The sequence below is a fragment of the Podarcis pityusensis genome (genome assembly GCF_964106645.2).
Source record: "Podarcis pityusensis genome assembly, chromosome: 8".
Taxonomy (NCBI): domain Eukaryota; kingdom Metazoa; phylum Chordata; class Lepidosauria; order Squamata; family Lacertidae; genus Podarcis; species Podarcis pityusensis.
This window is the reverse complement of record NC_138033.1, coordinates 61,539,275-61,566,171: the sequence shown is the minus strand read 5'-3', so window position 1 is coordinate 61,566,171 and position 26,897 is coordinate 61,539,275. Positions and strand designations below refer to the sequence as shown.

The 26,897-nt window shown below is 42.2% G+C and overlaps 2 protein-coding genes across 4 annotated transcripts in view; one reads left to right on the top strand and one right to left on the bottom strand.

Annotated features, from left to right (window-relative positions):
- Window positions 1-3,193, top strand: part of LOC308482417 (neural-cadherin-like) — a 92,437-nt gene extending 89,244 nt beyond the window's left edge. Inside the window, exon 34 of the mRNA XM_081015488.1 lies at window positions 1,140-3,193. Coding sequence (XP_080871614.1) covers window positions 1,140-1,201 — 62 coding nt within the window. The 3' untranslated portion in view covers window positions 1,202-3,193. The remainder of the gene's footprint in view (window positions 1-1,139) is intronic.
- A 3,160-nt stretch (window positions 3,194-6,353) lies between these two features.
- The window catches only part of DPY19L3 (dpy-19 like C-mannosyltransferase 3), a 40,714-nt gene continuing 20,170 nt past the window's right edge, over window positions 6,354-26,897 (bottom strand). For 2 of the 3 annotated variants that reach the window (XM_081015526.1, XM_081015527.1), the window contains exons 13-19: window positions 25,465-25,587; window positions 24,956-25,067; window positions 24,351-24,407; window positions 20,555-20,637; window positions 14,692-14,824; window positions 13,434-13,592; window positions 6,354-12,613 (exon numbers count right to left, since the gene is read on the bottom strand). In XM_081015526.1, coding sequence (XP_080871652.1) covers window positions 12,443-12,613; window positions 13,434-13,592; window positions 14,692-14,824; window positions 20,555-20,637; window positions 24,351-24,407; window positions 24,956-25,067; window positions 25,465-25,587 — 838 coding nt within the window. In that variant the 3' untranslated portion in view covers window positions 6,354-12,442. The remainder of the gene's footprint in view (window positions 12,614-13,433; window positions 13,593-14,691; window positions 14,825-20,554; window positions 20,638-24,350; window positions 24,408-24,955; window positions 25,068-25,464; window positions 25,588-26,897) is intronic. The other variant, XM_081015528.1, reaches the window with a different exon arrangement.

The following is a 26,897-nucleotide window of genomic DNA, read 5'->3' as shown; positions in this document are numbered from 1 at the left end:
CCCCAGAGTTGTTGTTCCATGTGTGGTTCCAAAGACTTCAAAGTAAGGACAGCCATAAACAACCAAATATTGTTGTAGCAGGAGATGGCATATTTGACAGATACAATATTGTGTAACATGAAACCAGTTGTGGACTTCTTGCTAGCTGCTTGGTCTATTACCTCTGGACTTACCTTTGCAATGGGGCATTTTCTTCCCACTTCATAAGCACCCCTAGATTTGCAGAAGTACAAAATCATTTTTTCTTTTCTTTTTTGAGGAGGGTGAAAAAACGTAATGAGGGAGGGAGGCACAATGAGGGCTAAATATGCTCAGTGGCCACAGAATGTTGTCTGCTTGGAAGATGAAGAGGACAGGGTGTGGTGGGAGGCAAGGTAAGGTGGAATGGCTGGCTGGCATCCAAGATAGGCAGACTTCCCTTAGAGAGGAAGGCTGCAGCGTAGCGCAACATCTGTTTGCACGTCCTGCTTGTGGAGCATAGGTAAAGGTAAAGGGACCCCTGACCATTAGGTCCAGTCGTGGCCGACTCTGGGGTTGCAGTGCTCATCTCGCTTTTTTGGCCGAGGGAGCCGGCGTTCAGCTTCCGGGTCATGTGGCCAGCATGACCAAGCCGCTTCTGGTGAACCGGAGCAGTGCATGGAAATGCCGTTTACCTTCCCACTGGAGCGGTACCTATTTAAGGTGCTAAAGTTGATTGTACCACATCAGATGGCAGATACCGTCTGTGTCCCCCATGTAACCCCCCTCCCGAACCTTAACTACTTCATACAGGTAAAAAAATGAGAGGAGGAGACAGAGAGCTGGCTAGACCCTTTCTTCTTGCTTTGCTAGTTTTCAACGAGAGAGGGAACTAAGAAGCTGCCTTACACTAATTCAAACCTATTCATGCAAGGGACGTTCTCAGCCCGATCTGGAGGTTCCTGGGGTTGAATGTGGAACATTTCACATGCAAAGCAGATGCCCTCTGAGTTGGTGTTTTTAGATAACGTTGTAAGCAGCCCAGAATGGCTGGGGAAACCCAGCCAGATGGGCGGGGTATAAATAATAAAATTTATTATTATTATTATTGTCCACACTTATCCTGTGCTTTCTAAGCACAGGTCTGAGATGTTTTTCATTTGCCCCGCTACTTTCCCTAGAAAGAACAGGACAAGCAGAAGAAAACACAGGACAAGAGGAAACATGGATGAGACCTCACTGAGCTAAAGCCCTTCCCCACTGCATGGTTCTTACATGGGGTAGGATTCAAAACCAGTATTATGTCTACACTGCCTCTATCCCTGGAATAGCCTTGGACTGCCTTTTCTTTTTCAGAGCCCTGTCCTAATTGCCCTGATTCATGTCCCCCCACCCAAAAAAACCAAGCTTCTTGTAAAGCTTGAAATAATGTAGCCACAAATTTGTCAACAAGCCATGTCAAAGGAAAGCTTGGTTGCACGTGTCTGTTTATTTTTCCTTAATTGAATAGCAGAGCCCAGATTCTGCCGTCTGACAAACCGTCATAGAGAATAACGCCCCAGTGTCGGCCATTGCTTCTGCAAAAAACAAAAATTGTCTGGTGGAGGATAAATGCCTTTGAAATGCATGTGGGAGAAACCCTTCCGTTAGGAGCAATGGTGTTATGGTATGATTTGCTACACACTAATCAGTCCTTTTTAAAAAATCATTTTCTTTTGACTAGCTCAGATGCTGGTGTGGTTTATTTTTCTGCTAAACCACTAATATCGAAAGTGAAGAAGGCTCTGCCTCTGCAGTACATTTCAATCTTCTTATCTCGAGTCTGCATTTCTACTTAGCTATTCTGAGTAAATGCTGTGCAGTGAGCGAAAAGGGACTGCGGACTTAAAAATTCTAAAGTTAGATTTCGTTCTGCCAACATGTGAAGCCCAAAGAACCTTACCCTGCTCCCTCGGCTCTACAAAAAAAGGACATCTCCAAGTTACGAGTGTTCCTTAGATTATTCATAAATTCCCCTCATCTCTCTGACTTTCCTCATAACGTTATATCTCTCTTCTTCTACGCTTCATTTGTTCGGGGAGGGGGGGAATCAGAAAATGGAAGATCATCTGTCCACGGGGAGGGAATGAACAAGTGTACTGAGAGACGGGTAATGGAGATTGAAAAGTGCTTGGCAGGGCACCAAATAACATTTCCAGAAGTTCCTAAGTCCAATTTTTCAAGCATGTATTAAGCTACAGTGGAGACCAACGTTTTCATAGGAGACCATATATACCCAGATTTTCCCCAAATGCTTTTTCAATACGAGTTTCAAAAGAAACACAAAGATAAAGAGCTTGTGTGGTCTTCACGTCAAGCCGGTCATTCTTCATAGTTTCTAATGATAAAAAGCTCAAGAACTTGCTCCCACTTTCCTTTGAGGTTGAGAGGATACTAGAAATTATTTAGCCATCTCTCTGTAAATCCTGCAACATTATTCTTACCTCCACAATTCTCAGACTGTGGTCTTCAAGAAATGGGAGAGTTGTAGTTGTTTCTGAATCATGGATCAGAGCCAACAGAAAAGGTCAAGATCAAGTTGTTTTCACTTACCTTGCAAAGCAAGTTTAGGGCAATGCATATTCTTAAATCTTTGCATATGTGGAAGCCGTTTTTTTGTTTTAAAGAGGAAATTCTGTCTTGTTGGGATCAGTGCTGTACCACAGTTGGTTAACCAGGAAGATGCTTCCAATGTTTGATGCCAATTCATATACGTACTGGAAGAATATGGCTTTCCATGGAACTTACCTTTTGAGACGTGGCATGCCCATCCTTAAATAATGGGGCAAGTTCACATGGTTTTACCTATCATAGCTCACAGGTGTTGAATAGTCCTTTGTGAATATTTTTCACCTGTACAGGCAATAAAGCTCGTCCAAATGTAACAACCCACTTCCAGAAAACTGAGCGAATAGTGTTGCTGAGCATCGTGTGCTTTTTCAGTGTACCAAACAAGACTATGGGGAAAAGGCAGAAATGGATATCCCTCCCCCAATCTCCTGCTGCTCAAAATGCATCAAGGCATTGCTCAGTGTTAATTACTGCTTCTTATCCATTCATCTAAATCCCAGCCACTCTCAGTAGGATATGCTATCATTTGATGGCATTTTTCAGGCCAATTTAGACTATTTCCTTTGCCTGTAACGTGCTATTTACTCCCTTGGTGTGCTGTGCAGAATAAAAATGTGGTTTTCAACACACAGCCTGGCTCAAAAGTATTTCACTCACCCAAACCACAATTTCTGGTTCATTTCAGACCAGACTCTGGTGCAAGAAACTGAAGGTGTGACTTAAGTCCTTGGACAGATGGATTTTCTCTTTGACTCAGGTGACTACTGCAGGACAAAGAGAGAACTGTAAGAAGAGACCTATTGGAGCAGGGCAATGACCCACCCAGAACAGCATCCTGTCCTCACACTGGCCACCCAGATTGTCTGAGGGGAACCTGCAAGCAGAACCTGAACAGAAGAGCACTCTCCCTCCCTCTGGTTCCCAGCAGATGATATTCAGAAGAATTCCTGCCTCCCAACTGTGGAGGAAACATGGCTAGTAGTGCCTGCAGAATGCACCCTGAAGGATATTGGTTCACACCAGAAGAAATGGACATCAAGTCCTCTCAAAGGCTCACCTGGTTCTGCAGAAGAGCTGATATTTTACGTGGCAGGGGTCAGAACCCGTGGTCCTCTAGAAGTTATGAGACTCCCAACTCTCATTGATGCCAGCCAGCATGACCAATGCTTGGGGATAATGGCAGGTACAGTCTAACAGTATCTACTGGGTCATAGGTCCTCCTCCCTGACTTACGCTGCCTTTGCAGCTTCCCAAGCCATATTGATCTATCTGGATGGCACATAAGCCTCAAGGTTACCAAAGCACGCGTGGAGCGATCATAGTTCAGGGTTCATGCTTTGCATGCAGAAGGTCTTATGTTCCATCCTTGGCATCTGCAGTTAAGAGTACAAGCAGGTGACAGGAGAGGGGAAAGACCCTGTGTCAGAGAGAACCACAAAGCCACTGCCAGGCAGAGGAGACGCTGTTGGGTGAGATGGACAATCTTGCCTGGTATGAGGCAGCTTCCTAGGTATGAACCACCCTGTTAGGGATGCAGTTTTCAAAGTGTGAGGGAAATGATGATGTGGGATGGTTAGGCTAGACTCAAGAATGTCTGCCTGAACAGAAATGGAAGAGTGGTATGTCAATCTTAAAAGAACTTGCGTGGCATCCCACCCCATTTTGAGCACCTTCCAGCCTTCTTACTAAGTGAAGATGTGAAAAGCATTTCCAGCTATTCATGCAACTCTGCAAGGTGAAATGATGGCAGGGGCTGTCATCTTCCTCTTAATGGAGACTGTTATTCCTGCCACGCTTCCAGTATTTCATGACCACAACTGTGTTGCATGTTCCATGCAGCAGTCAAAAAGTACTTGCTTTCTGCCTTGCAGGACTTGCCTATTCGTTTCCTTAAAAGCCTATGCAAGGGAGTTGTGGCATTGTCAAGAAAGAGGCCAGCAGACCTGATTATTAGAAGTCCTGCAGCTGACAGGAAAGAGGGGGAAAGAGAAAAGAAATAAGTATGTCCCTAGGTAGTTGGATTTTCAGTAATCTGGTACTTTAACTAATCTCCTGCCAAGCTCTTTACAGGCTAACATGTAGCAACAACAATTCTATTTCCTATACAAATTGTGTATAGGCCTGCAATTTAAATAATCTTCTATATATTAGTATTTAATCTGTCAACCTGTCAAGCTCTATTGGTTTTCATAAGTTTCCAACCACCATTTCTACAAAATGAAAGTCAACAGATAACATAGTTCTGTGGCACTGAGGCAACCCTCAGAGCGTCGTCCCAGGAATGAAGTGTACTCTTTTACATGCCTTAAGAGTAGACACTGCAGCAACTAAAAATAAGTTGAGACTTCTGAGCCTGGTGGCCTCAGTGATGCAATCAACTGTTTCCCCCAAAAAGTCAGGCATGATTTCCTTATACCAGCTGCAAAGGGCTGTAGCTCAGCAGCAGAGCAAACAGTTTGCATGCAGAAGGTCCCAAGTCCAATCCCTGCCATCTCCAGGTAGGTCTTGGAAAGATCCCCCATCTGAAATCCTGGGGAGTCATGCCAATTAGCATGGACAATACTAAGCCAGATGGACCAATGCTCTGACTTGCTATCACACCATTTCCTATCTTCCTGTGTGCTGCTAGCAGAGGGAACACAAGCCACTGTACCACCTTTTACCAGATGCTACCAAAGATATTCCCGATACAGGTTAACAATTGTTCTGTGCTACATACCCTAAAGACTATGGCTGCATGCCACTCCTTTGATGAAGTTTGTCCAGCTAGCTCAGCTTCATGGATCTGCATTTTATTTAATATGAACACCTTAGTAACCAGACCACTCCCTTCACCTGATGTAGCTAGCACAGCTCCCTGATGGGAGCTGTGCTAGCCACAGTAGCTCATGGTTACTGCAACAGCTTATTGTCACCCCCTGGACCCCAAGCTATTGTGTTTCCTTTACTTTCTAGGCAACCTCCCAACCTCCACCTCTGGAGGTGTAAAAAGGGTCACTGCCAGCTTTCCTGACAGTATAGTAAACGTGCTCTTGAGTAATACTGCTGCTCTACAGAGGCTCATACTAGATCAATTATTTCTGAAATAGGTTTCCTGAAGCAATTACATCCAACATAGACCGTCATCAACCCAATCTAGTTTGAGTTCCTAGCTTGCACTTGCTTTACACTACAAACTTTTAATCACTTTACTAGTCAAACAAGGCAGTGGTTTTGACTGAAGACAAGCCATGCTTATCCATGAGATCTCAGCAATACTGTATTTTTAAACCCTTGTCCTAGACCAACCTTTCAAAATTCAAATAAGGCCGCATGCCACATGCAATTACTTTTGGCTGGGCTTCCCTGACAAGAGACCTGCTTCTTTCTATCATATAAAGTTTCAAAACTATTGAGAAATTCACCATTAGGAGGAAAGGGAAAAAGCAGCAATGGATCCCCATGGATCAGAAAGCAACTTCTATTTAACGCTATCCAAATAACTTCCTCAGACAAGCTGCTAACCTCACAAAAGTTAAGTGCGCCAGGCAGCAATGGCAGGGGGAAAAAATGCTACTGCTAAATCATTTAACTTGGAAATTCAATAAAAGCTACTCTTACAAGCTGTCAAAGCCCAAAGATGATTTAAATAAATATTAACTCCTTTCAGCATGTTAAGGCGCTTAAGACAAGGTCAAAAAGCTTCTTTTGGCAGAAGAATGAGCTGCTTTTGACAGAGGATGTGAGCAACAACAAGAGAAACAGGTTTTTAAATGGCTGCCTTAAAAAGGACAGATGGCAACAGGTTTTGATTTGCAGATCAAACTTTATTTAGAAGACAATATTCATGCATCTCAGTACAGCATCTTATAAAATGCCTGCACGGTGAAGTGTTAACCAGCAAAAATATTGAAGATGTGTGTCTCCTCATGTTCATATTGGCCTCCTTTTGACTTTTTAGCTCCACAGACTGACAATTTCACTTTTACTGTAACTGTATAGAAAACTTCTCTTCTGAATAAATGTAGAGTAACCTTTTCTTCCACACTAAGGGGCCAAGGAGCAGACAAGGGTGGCAACAAGTTGGGTTTGAACTTGGAAGTAGATCCACTGGACATCCGTTGGATCTACTTCTGTGTAAACACCGTTTAGGATTGCACTGCAAGTAGCTTGCAGGTTGGATGCAAGTGTTTCTTGCAAGCGAGAAGAGAATCACGTTTAATAATAAACAACTTTTTTTGGCATGCATTTGGTAGCAGAATGTTACAGATGGCACAGTGAGGAACGGGGATGGCTAGCATGTGGCCTTTCACTTGGGACTCTAGTGTCCATCATTGCTAAACACTGGCCACTCTGGCTGGGTCTGATGAACATTGAGTACAACCACATTTGGAGGGCTACAGATTTCTCATCCCATGTGCTAAAGGCAGGCTTCCCAGGCCAGCTCAACAAATGCAATTCATCAGCCATGTTCCCCCCCACCCAGTCCCGCTCAGGTTTGCAGTCAAAGACAGGCAGATTTGCTGATCATCTGGTGGGCCAATAGGCATGGCTGGTGTGTTACACTTGGCTTGGTGGGTCATAAATTGTACAGGCCTGAACTAAGGGAATGCAATACTGAAGAAGAAGAAAAACTGACCTGAAGCAGCATGAAAACCCGCAATCTTTGCTCCCAGAATGGGAACTAGCCCTGTCGCTAAACTAGCTCACAGCTAGACTTGAATCTTTGGCAGCTTATGAATTCTACAGCTGTGCCCCCTTCCTACAGTTCCCTCCTATGCTGTAGTTTCTAACCCCAAGTTCAAGGGCTTGACCTGCTTCCCTCAAAACAGGGGACACCCCCCCCCGACTTCTCCAGTTTTGGTTGCAGCAGAAAAGTGAAAATAAATACAGATGACTCACAACTTGCTTGGGAGTTAGATTCAGATCACAATAGCTATAGCCTCAATAAGTGCAGGAGATGATGTGTAAAGCCAAAATTGTGTGTAGCCAAAACCACCCCAGAACCGCTCCAATGCAACCACCCCTACCTTTCTGGAGCCAGTACACCATGTGAGCCTTGCCACCCAAGCAATGCAGAGCTTATAAGCTCTTTGCCTTGCTTAACGGGCTATGGGAGGCTCTCATACCAGCTCTGGGAGGCTCCTGAGATCTCACTGGAGCCTCCCAGAGACAATGTGAGACTTTCCCAGAACCAGATAGCAAGGTGGAGACCTTAAAAGCTTTTTCCACGGCAGGAAAACGTGATGTGGAAACCGCTTTTAAGCTTTCCGCCTTGTGTATGTTTAATTTGGGTGACTGTGTGCTGGCCGGCCACCAAGAGCGTAAAGCTGCGATTGTGCAAGTTAAATGCACACAAGTTGTGAGCTGGCTGTACACAGCACAGGCTGGGCAGAGCCCAGGACCTTGGAGGCGATGTAAATCATGCCGTTCCCAGACATCAGACTGATCATTTGTTGAGTGGTGAGACGATAGCTCTTTCTTCATGGATCAGCTGAGGCAGGTGGGCTATGTGCCTGTGTGTGTTCCTGCTTTAGTGTGTGGTGGCTGCACCCAGTTTTGGCCATGCTAACTGATGGGATGCAGCTCCCAACGGATGGGGGCCAAGGGCAGGTGTGACTCTTGCGCTGTAAAAGGAAGCCACCCAGTCACAGCATGCTGAGAAACAGGGTAAATGCCTGCAAGGTTCTGAATTCAGCTTTCTAGGGTTCTGTTCCCTACCATTCCCAACTCCTCCTCCCCATGTACTGCCCAAGTTTGAGGGACTTATTTGCTAAGCGTCCCTCAAACTTCCTTTGATGATTGTGTCAGACACATTATACACGTCGCTGCTTGGATTTATTCCACAATCCCTGATGTTGGGGCTTTTTCAGGTTGTCAGACCTGCCTTCCAATTGTGCATGTTCAAGTAAGGATGTGGGGGAAACCATTGCTTTTCTTCTAGTAATACAGTGCTGGTACTCACCATGAAGCTATTACATTAAATGCCACACTTTAAATCAGTGCTTTTCTTCTAGAAAAAAAGGTGCCAGCACTGTGTAGCCTTGAGTGCTTGCAGACAAAAGGCACAGGATGGCGACTCACCAGCCAACCTACTGGCCAATCCTTACTTCTGAACCTCCTCCTTCCTTCCTTCCTTAAATTAAAATGAAGCGGGTGGTGGGGTACACTTCCATGACTGGAAAGGATGCAAAGGAAGGAAGGAAGGAAGGAAGGAAGGAAGGAAGGAAGGAAGGAATATTAGACAGGAAAGGGACCCCTGGCACATTCTAACAGCCCTCAAGTACTGATAACTACAGGAGCAAAGCAAACAAAAACCATTTGGCACCCAGCATCTCAAAGGCTATTCCTGATGCCTACAACATTCCCACAACAACACCAAGCCACCCAGACCCCTGAAATTGCTTTGCAGGTATCAGGCACATTACAAAGAAAATGAAATTTCCCTTTTAACACCCTTAATGCAGCTCCAGCTCCATCATTCTAATGACCCAAGTAGCAGCGCTCTCTCTCTCTCTCTCCCTCTTTCTCCACTGACCATGTCCCTCTTAAGGTCACACTAAGCCCACCAGAGAGTTCTGTGCAACCCAAAAACTTGCATCCAGTATTTTAGTTGGCCCAATAAAAAAGATTGCCTTCTCACACTGTTTTGTTATAGTCAAGGTCAGATTTGGCTTGGTCGGGGGATGGGGTGGGGTGGGACAACTGACAGCTCCAGATTTTTTTTTTAAAAAGCTTGCATTTCTAAGATGGCAATATTTGATCATACATATTTGGTAATAAAAAATGTGATGTGAAAATACTGAAACAGTGCATGGGTCAGTGTTCTTTTTTAAAAAAGATAGTAGTGCCATCGGAATTCTTGCTGGGGAAGCTGAAGTTAAGCAGCAGGTACTAGAGTGGTGAGCTGCCAGCACCTCAAGTGCCCACCTGGCCATGCCCCCGTTTTGCATATGCCATGACAGAGGCGTCTGCAGCAGTCGCAATAAGACCTCAGAACCACATGCAGGCTGTCATATCTCTGCCTGCTCCTCCACACTGGCCAAGCTTAAGGCTTAAAATAAGATGAGGCCTGATATACTGCGGCTGTGTGGGCTGCTTGGGAGACAGGTGCATAATGTTCTGGGCAAAGTGGCCCTGAGCGCCTGCATCCTCAGCTGATTAGGCCCACTGCCTCTAAAGGACAGGGCAACCTTATCTCACTCCACCGTGCCTGGGATGTGCTTATCCGGAATTAGCATGCAGCATTACCAGCGAGGAATCTGCTGACCCAGGCTCCCAGCAAGATCAGGCACACATCACTACAGGCTTAATTAAAGTTTTACTACTTATTAGAATGTTTTATTATTGTATTATGTTGAAGCGGCAGTGGGCTCCAACCTCATTAAGGGAAACAGAGTAGGAATTATTCAGGGGCTTTGCTTCCTCACTAAAAATAATAATAATAAAAAAATCAAAAAATCCTGCATGGCTCACCTCCAGGTTTGATTTAAGTGTGAGCTGATTAAAGTCTGCTTTCCTTTTGGTGGTGGTGGGATGAAAGCGCAGAAGGATCCTGTGTGTTATTTAATGAATACTTGCGCTTAAATGTAAAATTATTTTGTGTGAGGGTGACAGAACCGTATCTAGCCCTGCAGTAATTTACCAAGGAACAACTGCAGAGGGGGAAAGTGTTTAAATCATTGGGAACTGGAACATAGCTCAGTTGGGGAACTTTAATCTCATTACACATCTTGATTTAATTAAATGTGGGGGAGGCTAGCTGAAGCTCTGCAAATTTCTCATCGTTAGGAATTAATTGCAACAATTTTCTTACGTGAACTATTTGAGCAGGCCAAATATGCTTCCTATTGATGTTTTTCCAGAGGCACTTGATTATCATCAGATTTTGCACCAGAAGTGAACACTGGCCATTATTACACCAGGGAAAAAATGGAGTTAACAGGAGATGGATTGTGGCCTTGCCCAACTCCCATGCATTTGAATGGGACTTTGAAGTTAATAAAGGTTGTGCCTACAGCTGCCAAGTTACTTGGTAGTGATTGGGAAAGTTCTACTTCCAAACCAACCCTACCATAAGTCTCATATAAAAATGTTAAAATTAGCTTTAAAAACATCACAGTGACTTTTTTTAATAAAAAAAGCACAGCATTATAAAGTTGATAGTCTTCATAAAAGTACAAAAATGTGAAATCTATTTGCTTCAACATAAGGAACATGATTCATGGGGTTGTTGTTTTTTGTCCAAGTAAGGAGGGGGAAAACATTGAAGAGGGGAGGATCTTTGAGAGGAAACAGTTCGTGTAAGTACTTGTCACATACAATAAAGCAAAAATCTCCCTTAAAGCACAATATATCCTACCACTTTTAATAACGAAGCTCATGACAGTGTTTCTCTTGGGTTTGGTATTCTTACTTAAAAAGACACACTTAGAAGGGGGTTGGGAGAACAGAATACAGTAACTGAACATTGTAATATGCAGGAGGGGACATGGGGGGGGGCATTTTGCTTGTTTGTAAAAGCTCCTCTGAAAGGACGCCACAACATGCTACATTATCGAAAGAAAAACGAAGAAACCCAACATGCTCCAGTCTTCGAAGTTTGAAAACCACACACAAAAATCAGTCATCAAGTGTGGAACCGCAGGTAAAACAAGCAGCCACTAAACATTACAAATGGAATGCTGAGCAACAAATGTTTGAAAGTCAAGAGAGCTTGAGAAGTACCATATAATGAGGAAGGGGAGCAATGTTCAAATGACGGACGCAAGCCTTTTGCTGGACTATGGTCTTCAGAGACAGCACTCATACAAAGCCCAGAGCTTTGCTTTGGGGCAGATCAACCTGCAGCAAAAATTAAGGACCTGGTGTTGGATGAGCGATGGCACAAAGACAATGCTGTGGCAAGAACAGCATAGCTGTCCCTGCTGGGGAAAACCCTCACTTTTTAGTCCCTGCTAAGAGCAAAACTGTACGCAGGGATGTTCTTGGGTTACTTTGCCCTTAGCTGCACAGTGGCTGCTAAGAGACTGGCAGCTCCATCCTTGTCAGCAGAGGGCCAAGTATCCTCAGAGCTGTGCTGTCTGAGAGAGAAGCAAGGGAGAGCAGGGTGTGCGTGTGAAGGGAAGGTTACCAAAAGCATTGCATTGCTGATGGCTATTACAGAGCTCACATCTGGGTCCTAGCATTAGAAAAGGAAAAGGTCACTGGTATATACACCCTAAGCACTTTGGCAGCAAAGCTCTGGGATCCGGGTTGAGGGCTGAGACATCAGAAGATTAGTCTGTGATGCTTAAGCAACCATGGAAAAAGCACCAAGAAAAATCTGGAGAAACTACTCCCAAGTAAATGTTTTTGGATTGGTGTTCCCAAGCACCCTAAGGAAAATAACTGAAGAAGCAACAACAAGACACTAATGGTATCAGCAGGATCATGTTAGCAAGCCAGAACCCTGAGCAGACTCCCCTAGATTAGCAGTAGATGGAAAGACACAACAGCTGGTCCACAGAGGTCCTGGGTAAGTATGCTTTGAGTGCAATGCAGGTGAGACTAAGTCTCAGACTCCACCCCCCTTCTCTGTATGTTGAGCATCGTTTTCATGGGGGATGTGCCAGCGTGCTTCACAAAAGAGTCACTCCCACATGACACTGAAGACGTCAGGGTGGAGCTTGCACCACACCACTTGTACAACGTCTGCACCAGAGCCCTTTCTGAACCAGCCTTCTGTAGTCTAGAAAAGCTTTCTGGACACATAAAAACATTATCAGCACAAACCCTTTCTAATGATCACAGTAATTAAAAGGTAAAACACTTAACCCAGTGTACAATGATTCCACCCCGCTCCATGAACCGTTTCTGTAAACTCTTGGCATGAGCTGCTGCGGTCACAGCAAAGCTATGTAGTCTTTTTATGTCTAGCGAGCTTGTAAACATGGAACGTTTTGTTCTGAAATACTTTAGCAAAATACATTGTGTATGAAGGCAGGTCTCGTTTGATTTCCTCACAGAAGCGAGGATGTGGCGAATGTTTTAAATCAGGATCATTCTCCCCAGGACCATCCATGGTCTGTAACAGAAATTACAAGGTTGTTCAAACATCTTCTTGTTACCACATTCTAAAACAATGAACTGCTCTCTTAATGCAATACAAAGGAAACACACTAAGCTGTACAAGCACCAGATGCCATTGTATAGTCAGAAAAAAGCCCACAGCTGCCCACACACCATACACCAGAAAGCACACGCACCTCACACACCCAGCAAAGAATCCTGTAGTTTGTTACAAACTGCAGTTTGTTAAGGGTGCTGGGAATTGTGGCTGTGTGAGAGGCAAACTAGATTTCCCTAGATTCTTTGGAGGAAAAATGTGCTTTCAGTGTATGGCACATTGTACTTTACTGTTGTACTTTACTTGATTCAATCCTATATTAATTCACATGGGCAATCCTAACGCCTGACCACAGATTACAGCACAATTCTAACTACATCTACTCAGAAGTTAGTCCAGCAGAATTCAATGGGGCTTACAGGCAAGTGGGATTAGGATTGCAGCCTTCTTTATAAACTCCAAACAGAACATAAATGCTAGATTTCCCAGTGACATAATAGTCCTGCTGTCTGGTTCATAGTACATTTCACACTATGTTTGCTGTGCATTTAAGGCAAGACAGCCAACCAAGACACCATCCAATTACTGTTGGTACAACTCCCATCGTCCCTAACCATTTGCCAGGCTGCTTTGTGGCTGATGGGAGTTGGAGTTTAACAACATCTGGAGTGCACTGTGTTGGCCACAAAGTCACAGCGTGTTACAGGGAGAGATGATCCTGTGCCAGAGTTCCTGCAAATACTGTAATGCAAACAGGAAGGCAGGCTCCAGTACTTACGTGGCCATTTGCTATGTCCAGAAGATCACGCAGCCGACAGCCCCTGCTGTGTCTTCTTTCATAACAAATACTGTCCTCCAGGATCACAAAGTCAGTCCCAAAAGATCTGAGGATCCTGTAGACTTCTTCAGGAGATCTTTTTGCATACACCTGATAAACCTAGAAACAGTGTAATTTAATTAGAATTGTGATTCCCACCCCCATTTCTGCCATTTCTTTATTGCTCAAAGTTGGAAAAAAAAAGACAACTCGAGGAGCATAAGACAGAGATTTATGAAATAACGTGGAGAAATTTGACAGTCCCCTGCACCTGTTCCATAATACTAGAATTCAGGGTCATCCACTGAAATTGGATGGAGGTATATTTCAGAACACACAAAAGGAAGAACACACGCAACACAAAATTGAAGTATGAAATTCACTGTGCCAAGATATGGTAACAGTCACTGGCTTAGATGGCTTTAAAAGACAAATTCGTGAAGAAGTCTGTCAATTAGTCATGATGGGGCCCTCTGTATTCAGAGAAAGTATACCATGGAATACGACTTGATGGCAGGTAACAGCAGGAACTGGCTTGCAGCCTTGATGGCTGCTTGTGGACTTCCTGGGAGCACCCTGCTAATTATTGTGGGAAATAAGACACTGGGCAAGATGGATCTTTTGTCTGGCTTAGTGTGGCTCTTTTGCATTGACTAAAATAGAGATATGGATAAGAAATGGGTACAAGAAAAAGACCAAAGAATCTGAATGTACAACTTCTGAAATATAAAGGAAGGGAATACTCTCTACAAGATTGCTACGTAAGTTACAGCAGCATCTTAAATCTGGCTCAGCATCAAGTTTGTGTTTGGGATGGGATGTCAAACTTAGCAGTCTAGCACCAGCTATGGCTTCCTGACCAGACCTAATGGCAGCACTGCATAGAACACACTCAGTAATTAAGTCTTGAGGTTCTCAATACCAGATTATGTTAGGTCCAGGTGCAGTTGCTGTTGGTGTGTTGATTACAAGTTGGGCCTTATGTGACAATGGTGGATCAAGGAGAACCCCCAAACAGTGCATCTGTTCCCTCAGAAAACAGTTTTGGTAATACTGATTTCATTTTAATCACTGCTGAGTGCCTTGCAATGAATGTTTGACTTGGGCCAGGTGTTGGTGGGAGACAATGGAGCTTCCTTTAGCTACACCCATTAATAACTTTATGCCAGGCCTGACCAATGGCTCAGCTGTAAGGACTTGCTGAGAAGGTCTCCCTTACCTGTTTTGTTCTTTCTCTCAGGCTCTTGTCCTCATAGTGGGGGTGATTTGTTAAAATCCTTCCTGTACACAGCTTGACGCCTGCTAAGAGCTGCATGCTTCCTGCAATCACTGACTTCTTGGGGGTGTTAGACCTGGGCAAATATTAAGAACAACTTTATTATCATATTGGTATAACTGTATAGCTAAAGTTATACTTCGTAATATAGGCAAGAGAAATTCCTATATCCTCACATCTGCTTGCAAAACAGCTACATTTGGTTGCAAGAATTAATTCTGTTTTAAATTAATTAGTTCTTAGACAATTAATGTGATTTGTGTGTGTGTCTGTGTGCTGATCTAGTTAAAGAAAGAGAGACAAGGGATGTAAAAACCCCAGTCCTTTTCAAAAGGACTTGAACAGCTTTCTCAAGCAAGTGCCCCCGAGACTGATGGAGGGAATATCACTTTAGTGGGTTTTATCTGGCAACTCTCTTTGCAACTGGAGTGAAAGATGAAGAAGCAGTCAAGGACTGAGAGTTGGCAAATACATACCCAAAGTTGCAGATTTTGTCTCCATTGGAGGCAGACTTAGGCCTTGTGGGGCTCTAGAGGGGACCATCTCTACAGACACACTTATTTGCCCCTGCAACTCCCTCAAGCCCCATGTCTTTTGACCAGACCTCATTTTGGGGTTTTAGGATAGGCTTAAGAATTAAGGCAACAGTCCATGCAGGTAAGAGTTAGGTCAACCATCCTAGTAAAAGCCATGCAATTCAGAAGGGCAAAAGCATCTTGCTTATAAGGGATAAGGCCTTTAAAACACTCATCCTGAAGTAATACAATCCCAGGCTGGCTGTACTGTAATCATAAGTAACAACAGAAATAAGATGCCCATGTTGTTATTGCAGATACCTGATTGAAGGTATACAATTTAACAAACAAAGGGAAGAGATCATTTCAAGAAAGCTGGAAAGCTGCCAACATGAACATTTGTCTACACTTAACTATGTGTACCTGCCCAAGTTATTGCACATTATTTAAGCTCTCACTTAATTTTCCATTGAATTATCTGATCAAACTTTGAATATATTAAGAGACAACCATAAATGTTTGCTATAGCCCCAAAGGAGAAAACTTGTAGCAACGATGCAAGACATACCACAGGGCTGCTTTAAAACTTCTTACAAGGCCAAGTGAATCTCATATACAGATAGCAGAGTTAATATTTTTTAGCAAGCCATTTAAACTTTTGATGAAAAAAGAAAACTGTCAGTTTCTCTTTGACTTCTAAAGCCAGCTTCTTTTGAAAAATCTCTTTGCTCCGGTTTAATATTTTATAATTACATTTAAAATATTCAAAGTCACAAATACCATGAAGCGAGGTGGTCTCAGCATATGAATCAGCAGAAGAACTTAATGTGATGCGTGTGCGTAATCATCTCTCCCCATTAGCCCAAGTTGGGAGATGAATTCCAGACAGGTCTCAAGCTGAGACCTCAACCATCTGAGCTGGAAGAAACTCTGCCAAGGGCCAATGCAGCACCCGTTGAAAAGTCAGATTGAAAGAAGACCCTTAGATCGACCTATGCACTTCCTATGTCTCTTGCAATATGAGAGATCTGGGACCTCATCCATGGTAAGTATTCTGGGACTTTTAAAAAATCATTTAATTATTTAATTTATAATCTTTCCACCCAGCTGAAAGATCTCTTAATGCAACAAATAATGAAACTGAATCACAAAACTAAGCATAATCAAATTAAATAGCCAGCAGCAATAAAGAGCAAAAGACGGGCATCGTTCAAGATAAGCCCCAGGAAAACAGCAACAATTTGATGCCTAACAAGGTTAACAGTGATGAGATCAGACAGGGTCACCAGTGACTAGGCATCACCACTGAGAAGGCCTAACCTCTGAAGGCAGAGAGACCCAGAGCAGGACCTTGGCTGATGACCTAAGCAATTAGGATCACCAAACAGTCAATGTTTTACTGGTCCAAGCAGTAAATGTCAATTCTATGTGGGAACCAGCACTTGGAGCTGAAAACCCAGCTGACTTCTGACTCTGCCAGTCATCAACCACGACCCCTGTCAGGTTTTGCCTAGTTCTATCCAGAGCCGGGCACATTCTTCCTGACTTGTCAGATTCTGCCATGGCTCCACTGGTGGCGATTTCACCAGGATTTTGAAAATGAGATGAAGTCTACAAATTCAACTGGGGTGCTTCAGCAGAAGGAAGAAAAGAGGAGTCAGGATTCACCTGTGCTTCTTCCCTTGGATCTCTTTAATGGTTGAATTTACTACAAATAAGTGGCAGAAATGTAGAGTAATTCTCCCAGGGAATGACCACAAGAGGGGGACAATTAGCCAGCATGGTCTTAGGCACATTGCAAAGAGGAACACTGAATTCCTCTGCTCTAATCCTTATTGCCCAATGCAGCTGCTAAAAAGCTCAGCCTGAATCTTACACAGCTAATGTCTTCAAAGGCCCAAATGACACTTTTCCATTATGGAAAAACGAAGCAATTTTTACAAATGTCTGAACAAATGATGTATAAAATGAAAGCATAATTTGTTTTTATAGGTTTCTGCCAAGCTCCATAACCGGGCTGCCCAACCTGCAAACAATTTATTCTGCAAGAAATGTCACTAAATAATGACAAGGACTTACAGGTCAAACTGATTTACATTATGTAATTTAAATGTCATTCCAAGCGGACCTGATGGCATTTTGAACAAATAATCTCATTTATTTTTGAAGCTCTAAGCTTCAACAAGTTAATTACTGCTGAACTAATGGGGTAAACTGAGCACTATAATACAAAATGGGAACCTCTGCTTTATCTACACTTTTAAGAATTATAGGATTACTACAAAATAACTCATTTACAACAGAAAGCTTTAATGGGAATTACAGGGCTCCATGTACGATTTTGGAGGAAGGTGGGTGGAAAGAACCCTGCTTAAGATTCTAGGAAAATTCAAAGCAAAAAGTCATGCTTAAAGAGGAAGATTTATTTGATGGTCAAATCAGAAGAGATATATTATGAACATTTTATGCACATTTTGAGCTCCTCCACTTTAGAGCTTAGTGCTGCAAATAATGTATCTACAAGACACTTCTAAATGCAATATTAGAAATGTCAGAACTTTGAGACTTCTAGAGAATTAGGATGGCCGCTGATGCAGCTTCAAGGTGTAAAGTAACAAAGAACAGGAAGATACAGTGGTACCTTGGGTTACATACACTTCAGGTTACATACGCTTCAGGTTACAGACTCCGCTAATCCAGAAATAGTACCTCGGGTTAAGAACTTTGCTTCAGGATGAGAACAGAAATCGTGCTCCGGCAGCGCGGTGGCAGCGGGAGGCCACATTAGCTGAAGTGGTGCTTCAGGTTAAGAACAGTTTCAGGTTAAGAACGGACCTCCGGAACAAATTAAGTACTTAACCCGAGGTACCACTGTACCAGGAAGCACTTTTTAGAAAAGCCAATTTTTATGGGGGTTAGAAGTTTGACTGAGTGCTGCCCACTGCCACACACCCCTACTTTGTTCCTCATTTCAGCACAACCTATCCATTTTAGTTCCATTAGCCCAAACAAAAGGATGCAGCATACACCTGCTTCTTCTGGTTGAAGCTGAAAGCACCTTTATGCTATATTTCCCTTTTTTAAAAAAGCAGCTGTTTTGTGCAAAACTGCTCTTGCACAAAACAGTTGTATTAAAAATAAAACTGTCCCCTCAGGAAGAACCAGCAGGTACAGAAGGCATTTGTTCCTTCATTGGACAAAATGATGCTTATTTCCAATTGCTGCACACTGGGGGCACGTTTGCAGAACATAAATCAACCTCTTTTTTGTGTTTGTTTTTTAATATGAAGGTTTGGCAAGACTGCTCTTGCACAAAACCTCTGTATAAAAACAATAATTTAAAAATACAAACAGTAATCCACAGCCAAACATGAATTGGGAATGAAGGCACATTTGCAGATCATAAATCAATCTTTTAATTGTTTTATTTAAGTTTTTAATTCAGAGCTTTTGTGCAAGAGCAGCATTGTGCAAAACTTCCATAATACATTAGACACACAGACACACAGAGAGAGAGAGAGGAACTGACAGTTACAACATGAACTGGGAGGTAAAGGAGATAGGAATATGGAAGCAAGGTGGTCAAGGGTCCTAAGGCTCCAGTCCACTACTGTACAAGAACGGGAATAAAACATGATGTACAGCATGCAGCACAATTCACTGTATATTGAATAGCACACCCCCTTTCAGATAACACCTTCTTAAGAAAGCCTGATGGTCCGTAATGATAAATTTGGCTTTCAAAACCTTTCTGAGGCAGAAAACTGCAAGCCAAAACAAAACAAAAAAAGTTATCCTATGCAGAAAACCCTGAATGAGATGAAGTTCAGCTGAACTTTTAAAGGGGCCAAATGAATAATGACTGAATCATTTCTGACACCAGGAGCTTACAAGGCAAGAACATATCAGTCCCAGTTTCAGGTGCAAGGCATAAATTGGTTGTCGACTGCTGTTAATGCAAAAGTAATTAACTTCTCCTTACGTGCATAACATTCGCTCTTTGACACAATAAATTCCAAGTAGCAAACAACAAAAAAAGTGTCTGTCATGATTTAAAAGGAAAAGAGGATAAGCAGCAGTTTAGTATTCTCTGCTCTGGGCTTGTGTGAAAAATTGCTCTCATTGCAACCAGTCAAATCCAGTTTGTGGCTGAAACCAAAGCCCCATGTATATTTTATGTATAAATCTATATATAAAACACTGCATATTGTACTCCAGAGACCAGGGCTATCAAACATTTAGCATCTCTTAATACAGAAGTGGTACTAAAGACCCCTGGCTGGTGAACATTAGTCATGAGAACATGTCAATATGGTAGCAAAGGGATGGAGATGACTTTGGTCTGCATTCACAATGGTGGTGAAGATTTATATTACCTATTTACTCATGAATAATTACACTGTCTGTTAACCCTACCCAAAAAAAGAGGGAAAAAAGGTAAAAAAAGAAGCAGCAATGCAGTGCTGCAAGAGGCAAACATATCCCGCTAACTGACGAAGTCTTCCACCCCTGCAGCACCACTTTTTATAGAGGAAGCTATAGGTCAAGGATAAACGAAACAGGAGGCCCACAGGTCACATCCAGCCATATCTTGTGGTCTCCAAATGCCTCTCTCTGGTGCCAGGTTGGGGGCCATTTCCAACATAGCAGTTGGGGTGGGGGAAGGACTGGACTCTCCAAGCCAAGGTGCAGGAGGGCTTTAGCCTCCCCCCCCCCCACACACATTCTGATGCTCCATAATGGCATCAACTGCAGGAAGCCTTGCTGGAATGGGTATAGCTCCCCACCCCACCCAAGCTGAATAACATGTTAGGTACTTCCTCCCAGCACACAGTGAGAGAACATTACTTAAGCACCTGTGAAAATCTTCTGAAATATCTTTTCTTTGTACTGGAAGTGGTGCCTACCATGTTGTTTAGTTGTGGAGGGCAAGAGATGAGTAGGGCTTGACCCATCTGGGAAGGTTCTTGAGACAGTTGCTACCATGCAGTGGAGTGTGTAGGTTCAAGCCTCCAAACACCTTGCCTGGGAGATTCCAGCCACCCATGATGATGAAGCTGGCCATCAATGTTCTAGCCAAAAACTATAAGAAGTTGCTGTAGTCAAGAGGAATTGTGCACAGTGATTGCAACAAAATCACTAACCACAGGCCAAAAGCTTCTCCGTGTTACATTGCCTGCTTTCTGGAATTGGTCAATATAGGTCACCGATGGAACCAGAGAGCAGCAACACTAAGAACATCAGCTAACTCTAAAGAGCATCTAATTTAAATAAAGTAAAAATCCTCTTACTTAATCCAGTTCATCAGCTCCACTGTGTCTGGGTCATAGAATTCCCTCAGCTCTGACAGCTCAGCCATCACACCAGGCCAGAACTAGAAGAAAAACCACACCGGGGGGGGGGGGGGGAGTACAGAGAATAATCCACATGTCAGATACTGGGATGGAGCTCAATTCTGTAGCAGTTAGAAATGGCTGCTTTTAGAGAATGAGTGGGAAAACCTGACTGATCTCCCAGTCATACGAAGAAGTAGGTTTTGTGCTCTGCTCAGCAGCAGCTGCCTTGTGTTTTAAAACATTACAAATGGGAACGGTTTGGACTAAAGCAGGCCTACACAAAGAACAGTAAGCTGGGAGGCTGCAACAAGATGTACTGCAAGTGAAGATGGTGTTCTGTTCATTGTGTCCAAAAACAGATCTCACAAATCACCAGCCACTTGAAGGAAAAGTGATTTTCCATGACAGCAAGTAACAGGACAACCCCTCCTCCCACCCCAAAAAATGAACTAATTTTGAAACCTTCCCCCTCCTCACTGGCTGCTTTGTTTACGGAAAGCATGGTGGCAAGAGGGAGGTCAGTGGGGGATATTTCATCCACTTCCTTGCCTGTCGCTTTTCACCCCCAGAAGCCATGTTTCTCCCCGTGAGGTTTCAGGTGTGTGTTTGCAAGGGCAAAAGGACGTCCAGAATGTCACATAGAGAAAAGGAGATGGTTGGAATGTGTGTTTGTATGGGAGCAGGAAAATAGGGAGCAGGGAAAGGGTTAAACAAACAGCCACAGTTGAAGTTGAACAAATAAATATTTCAAGCAACGTATCTGGACTTACAGCAACCACATGTCTCTAAAGAAGCTTTCATTAGCTTATTCGAGATTAGGTTATAATCCCCCCCAAAACCACCACAGGTTTGGGAGGAGAGAAGCTAATGTATATTTTGCTTGGGAAAAAATGTATCCACAGAAGATAGTTCAACCTACTTACTGAAAACGAGATGCTACTTACAAAGAGTTTCAGGACATAACTAACTGGAACTGCTTGTGCAAAAACTGGAGGGGATTCAGGGAGTGTAGAGAAAGGTTTTGATGATATGAGAGGTCTTCTGCCTCTGCCTCTGCCTCCATGGGAAGGTGATGCAGAGGGGAACCCACAGGCAGGTGACAGAAAGGGCACCCAGTGCCCCAGGTTCTATGCACGTTGCTTTGATGTGCATAAAAATATGACTGAGCTGGTCAGATTTGATCACCAGTTGGAAGGGGTCTGGGTAGGACTAAATTGAGGCATACCCTTCTGTCTCCCCCAGCAGAGCTGATTAAGGCTGTCAGAGCTGACAGCACTAGTTGGTCTGCTTATTGAGAAGAGAGAGGGCAACCTTTGCACTCATCAGCCAGTATGAAGCCTGGTGCCGCATGACATAATCTTTAGAGATCTATGCATAAAAGTTGGTATCTGCCACCATTTGCTTTCAAGCGAGAGCTAAAAATAAAAAAAGACACATCTTGCAGCAGTTTCTATTTTTAAAAGTGTAGTGAAGTAAAACACCAATCAGTAAAGAGTACTACAGTGAACATTTGTTGCTTTAAAAATGGCTCATACGTAGCAAACAGAGTATATTTGCAATGAGCCTTTCAACTGAGTATTGAAAAAACCTACAGGTTCTCTGTCATGATACAATGGGCCAGAGATTTTGGCTACAATATACAATTTAAAGATTGGATTAAATTATGGAATGAAAACATTAAGTTTACTGCATGTACTGCGTTAAAGGAAAATGTTATGAAAATGATTTATAGATGGTACATTACACCGGTAAAACTTGCAAAAATGTATAAAACATGTAAGAAATGTTGGAAATGTAAAGAAAAGGATGGTACCTTTTATCATATGTGGTGGGAATGCAAGAAAGTGAAGAGCTTCTGGGAATTGATATATAAAGAATTGAAAAAAATGTTGAAATATACATTTGCTAAGAAACCAGAGGCTTTCCTTTTAGGAATCATAGGAAATGAAATAAACAGAAAGGACTGTAAACTTTTCCAATATGCAGTAACAGCGGCAAGAATATTATTGGCCCAGAGATGGAAACAGGAACAAGTACCTACTTTGGAGGAGTGGAGAATGAAGCTGATGGACTATGCAGAACTTGATAAAATGACAGGGAAGATCAGATACCAACGAGATCAAAAGTTTATCGAGGACTGGGGAAAATTAGTCGAGTATTGGGGAGGTATAAGTGATAATGAAATAACGTTAGTGGCATTTAAAGAATTGTAAGAAAGAAAAACAGGTGTGGATGGGTATGTTAAAAGGCAATAGGAAACTCAGGAAATGTGTAACTAAAAATTTTAATTCGGATGATTGTCAGAATGACTGATGGAAGTCCAAAAATGACAAAATTTGTTAAGTTGATACGTTTATCTATTTTACTATTGGTGAAAATTAATAAAAATATTATATAAAAAAAAGAAAAAACCTACAGGTTCAGAAAACAAAACAATTCTTGCAGAATGTAAGTTATATGTTTAATTATCCTTGTAAATATTTATCCAATGATAGCAATGAGATTTATTTGTTTAATGTATTTGTATCCAGATTTTTTTTTGTGTGTGTGTGTATATATTTTAAAATACTAAAATAAATGACATAAAATGTAAATGTGGCCTGGAGTTAGGAGAGGGGGCAGTCTGACTAGAGAAGTTGTCTTTAGGGCAAAACCTTCACAAGGTGGTTTACAGCAATTAATAATAAACTATTAATAAATAATAAATATCAAACAACTAAAACAGGAGCAACTGAAACAACGTCAAATAAGGATAAAAGGCTGAGTTTTTTAAAAGTGGTACTTAAAAGCCACCAATGAGGGTCCACTCTAAATGAACCTTGTGTGGGAGGGAACTCGCAAAGATGTGGGTCCAACACTGAAAAGCCCTATCCATGGTACCTGGCAATCTGATGGTTCTTCCCAGGAAGCCAGAGTGCAGGTCCTTGGGACCAGTCTCTGGGCCCAGGTAAAGTTAATAAAGGTGCCACATTTTATGATGTCAACAGAATGTGGTTTTCAGTTTCACTTTTATGAAAGTGTAACTTGTAAATGCCATATCTGCAAAAATGTACTGTTCAAAGGAGGTAACAGGGTTTAACTGGACCAACGACCGGTATACAGAATATATTATCACAGGTCTCCTTCCACAGGTGTAAAGAAAATGCCATTCCGCTACAGAGTCAGGTTGGTTATGAATACTATTATTTTCACAGCTCTTTTTCAAGTTATGTCTTCATTGATAGAAATTATTGTATAAGGAAGTGTGACTTCATATATTAAAAAAAATATCGGCATAGAAATCAGGGAGCTGATGGGTGGTTTGATTTCCTGATATATGAGATGAGGGGAAAATATTCCTAGTGTAACATAATTCACATAAATGATTTTCTCATGTACATAGGTAAGAATGTAAGAATAGCCTGCTGGATCAGGCCAATGGTCCACCTAGTCCAGCATCCTGTTCTCACAGTGGCCAACCAGATGCCTGTGGGAAACTAGCCTGTACTTGACAGTGTGAAGGAAAGTTAATGTGAGCAGGGTGTGGTACACATGGCAATCTGGCAGCCGTCTCTGGCAAAAGTGCAGCCATGATCACGGAGTCTACTTCTGTGCATACCATTGGTGGACTGTGACCTTTCTCCGCATGGCAGTATATCTCTCATGGACAAATGTAATAGGGAGAAATGGCTCTTAGTGGCTGATAAATTTTCCTTATTTTCTAAAAGTACTTTTTCTTAAAAGAAAGATACAGACTAACAAAGAGCCCTACCTTGTAACAAAGATACAGTAATATGAGTACTGGTGTCAGATATCTAATCACAGATACCTAGGCAGAAAACAACAACAATTACATTTACTGAAATAAAACACTGTCAATGAATGATCAACAAATTCTGAGAACAGAGACAACAGGAGCTGCTTCACAAATTGCATTTTTAGGTCAAAGAGCCTCTTTGTGTTAGCAATTTCCTTCTCTAAAAGTAATTCCATTAAGAACTTTAACAAAATACTGTGTATTAATTTAGCTTCTGTGAAGCGCAAAATATTGTATTGGGCTATATGTGAAAAATTATATACTGTTGTCACTTTGATTTTTCATGAAAAGTGTTATTTTTTTTAAAAAATGCATTCCATAGCTTCTGCAACATCACCATCTAGTGGACTTAAATAGAATTCCTTTAATAAGTTACACTCCCAAAATGCACCCTGAATTCCAGATTAAACCATATATAAATCTAAACACTTTCCCTCCAGCGTACTGCAAATCTGTTTTAAGCGTGTGGTGGTTCACCTCAGGCTACCCCTTAAAGAACTGGATTTTTCACACATCAATGAAAACAAGCAAAGCAATAGCATGTAACAGCTCTAACTAACCCTTTGCGGTGTGTAAAGATGGACAAATCTCAAGATCAGCCCCCACATGTCACAACTGCACAGACCAGAAGCTGCAAACACACATATGTGGGAAGTCCAAAGATATTTCATCCTGCAAGATGAAAAGAAAGAAAGAAAATGCAGAATGTGGAGGCAAGTTGAACAGTAATAGTATATAGATAATGTAATCTGTAATAGCATACATACTTTAAAAAATAACTTTATTTTACTTCCAGAATATTCAGTATCTTAAAGCACCTACAAAGATAATTTTTTTGAAAATCAGTTCTGGCAGCTCATCAAATAGAGCTGGAAGTAAAATCCCTCTGTATCCTAGTTTGAGTCCAGTTTCCACAGGACAATTTTATTTCATAACTGGGACATATGTTATGGGGAAAAAGTAAGGTAAACAGACCGAATAGGAATTTATAGTCTATTTTATATGGTACTTTATACTCCACATGTAATATCCAGTGCCCAATATGTATGATGTGTCAGATAAAGGGTACCTCATTGTGCTCAAAGCCAGCAATCCAAACAGAATGGTGTGCACTAAATTGTAAGCAACACCTGGTTTCAGCAGAGTTATGCACTTTTGCAGTTTATCCGCAGGTTTGTTGTTCACAGAGTCACTGAGTGAGAGGGAAACAAAAGAAAAGGAGCACGGCTACATTAGCAATACGTTATTTTAAAACAGGACATTTGTATGCAGTTCAAAGGAACCTCCTGGTTCCAGGGAAAATAAAACATTCTAAGGCAATACTAATAGATTTTTCATGCTTGCCGAGTGCTTTAAATATTCCCCTGTGCAAGATTTTCTGCTTTCAAGCTGGACTGGCAAACAGTGGAACATGAGTGAAATAAATATGAAAAACAAATAATTTTATTTGCACATCATAATACTACAAATGAAACATAAATGTTTGAGGAGGGGTGTGTGGAAACAGATGGTTGACAGCTAATACCAAATTTGCAGTTAGGAGTACTCCCCTGGTTTTACACAAAATACTGGTCTCAGCTGCTACTAGGAATTAGCAAGTGTTGGGATAAAGCTGACAAAAGTTTCCCAGATGAGAATCCAGTTCTACAGAGCCACCTTCTCTACAATATCTATCATCTATCTATCATCTATCTATCTATCTATCTATCTATCTATCTATCTATCTATCATCTATCTATCTATCTCCATTTACTTGGTCATTTTTACTTGGGTTCCAGTAGATTTCCCCCTGCCCAGGTGAATCACTTTTGTAACAAAAGTCAAATGAATAAATCCACAGAAAATGACCAACAATTCTGCATACCATTGCAAAATATCCAAAAGTGGCCTATGAGGTTGGGAGCAAAAATGATCTATTTTTCCTGGTAATTAAAGTTGTTGTTTGCTGTGAGCATAAATTCCACCGAGAGCTGCTGTCAGTCAGGGGAGAGGCAACAATGAGTTTGATGGACCAATGGTCTAGCTCAGTACAGTGGTACCTCAGGATACATACGCTTCAGGTTACAGACTCTGCTAACCCAGAAATAGTGCTTCAGGTTAAGAACTTTGCTTCAGGATGAGAACAGAAATCATGTTCTAGAGGCGCGGCGGCAGCAGGAGGCCACATTTGGTAAAGTGGTGCTTCAGGTTAAGAACAGTTTCAGGTTAAGTACGGACCTCCGGAACGAATTAAGTACTTAACCTGAGGTACCACTGTATAAGGCTATGTTCTCTCTAACATGCAATGTTTCATTGGAAGGATGTGTGTGTGTGTGTGTGTGTGTGTGTAGGAATATTTTGTTATGTGATGGGCATCTGTTGGCTTAAGTGGTATAGCAAAGACACAAGTTTACTGCCTCACTGGAAACTAGGCCTTATTAACTCTACTCGAGCAGCATTAAATTTGTTGTGGTTTCTGGACTGTGCTGACTACTGGCCTGAAATGCATCAGTAACCAAACCT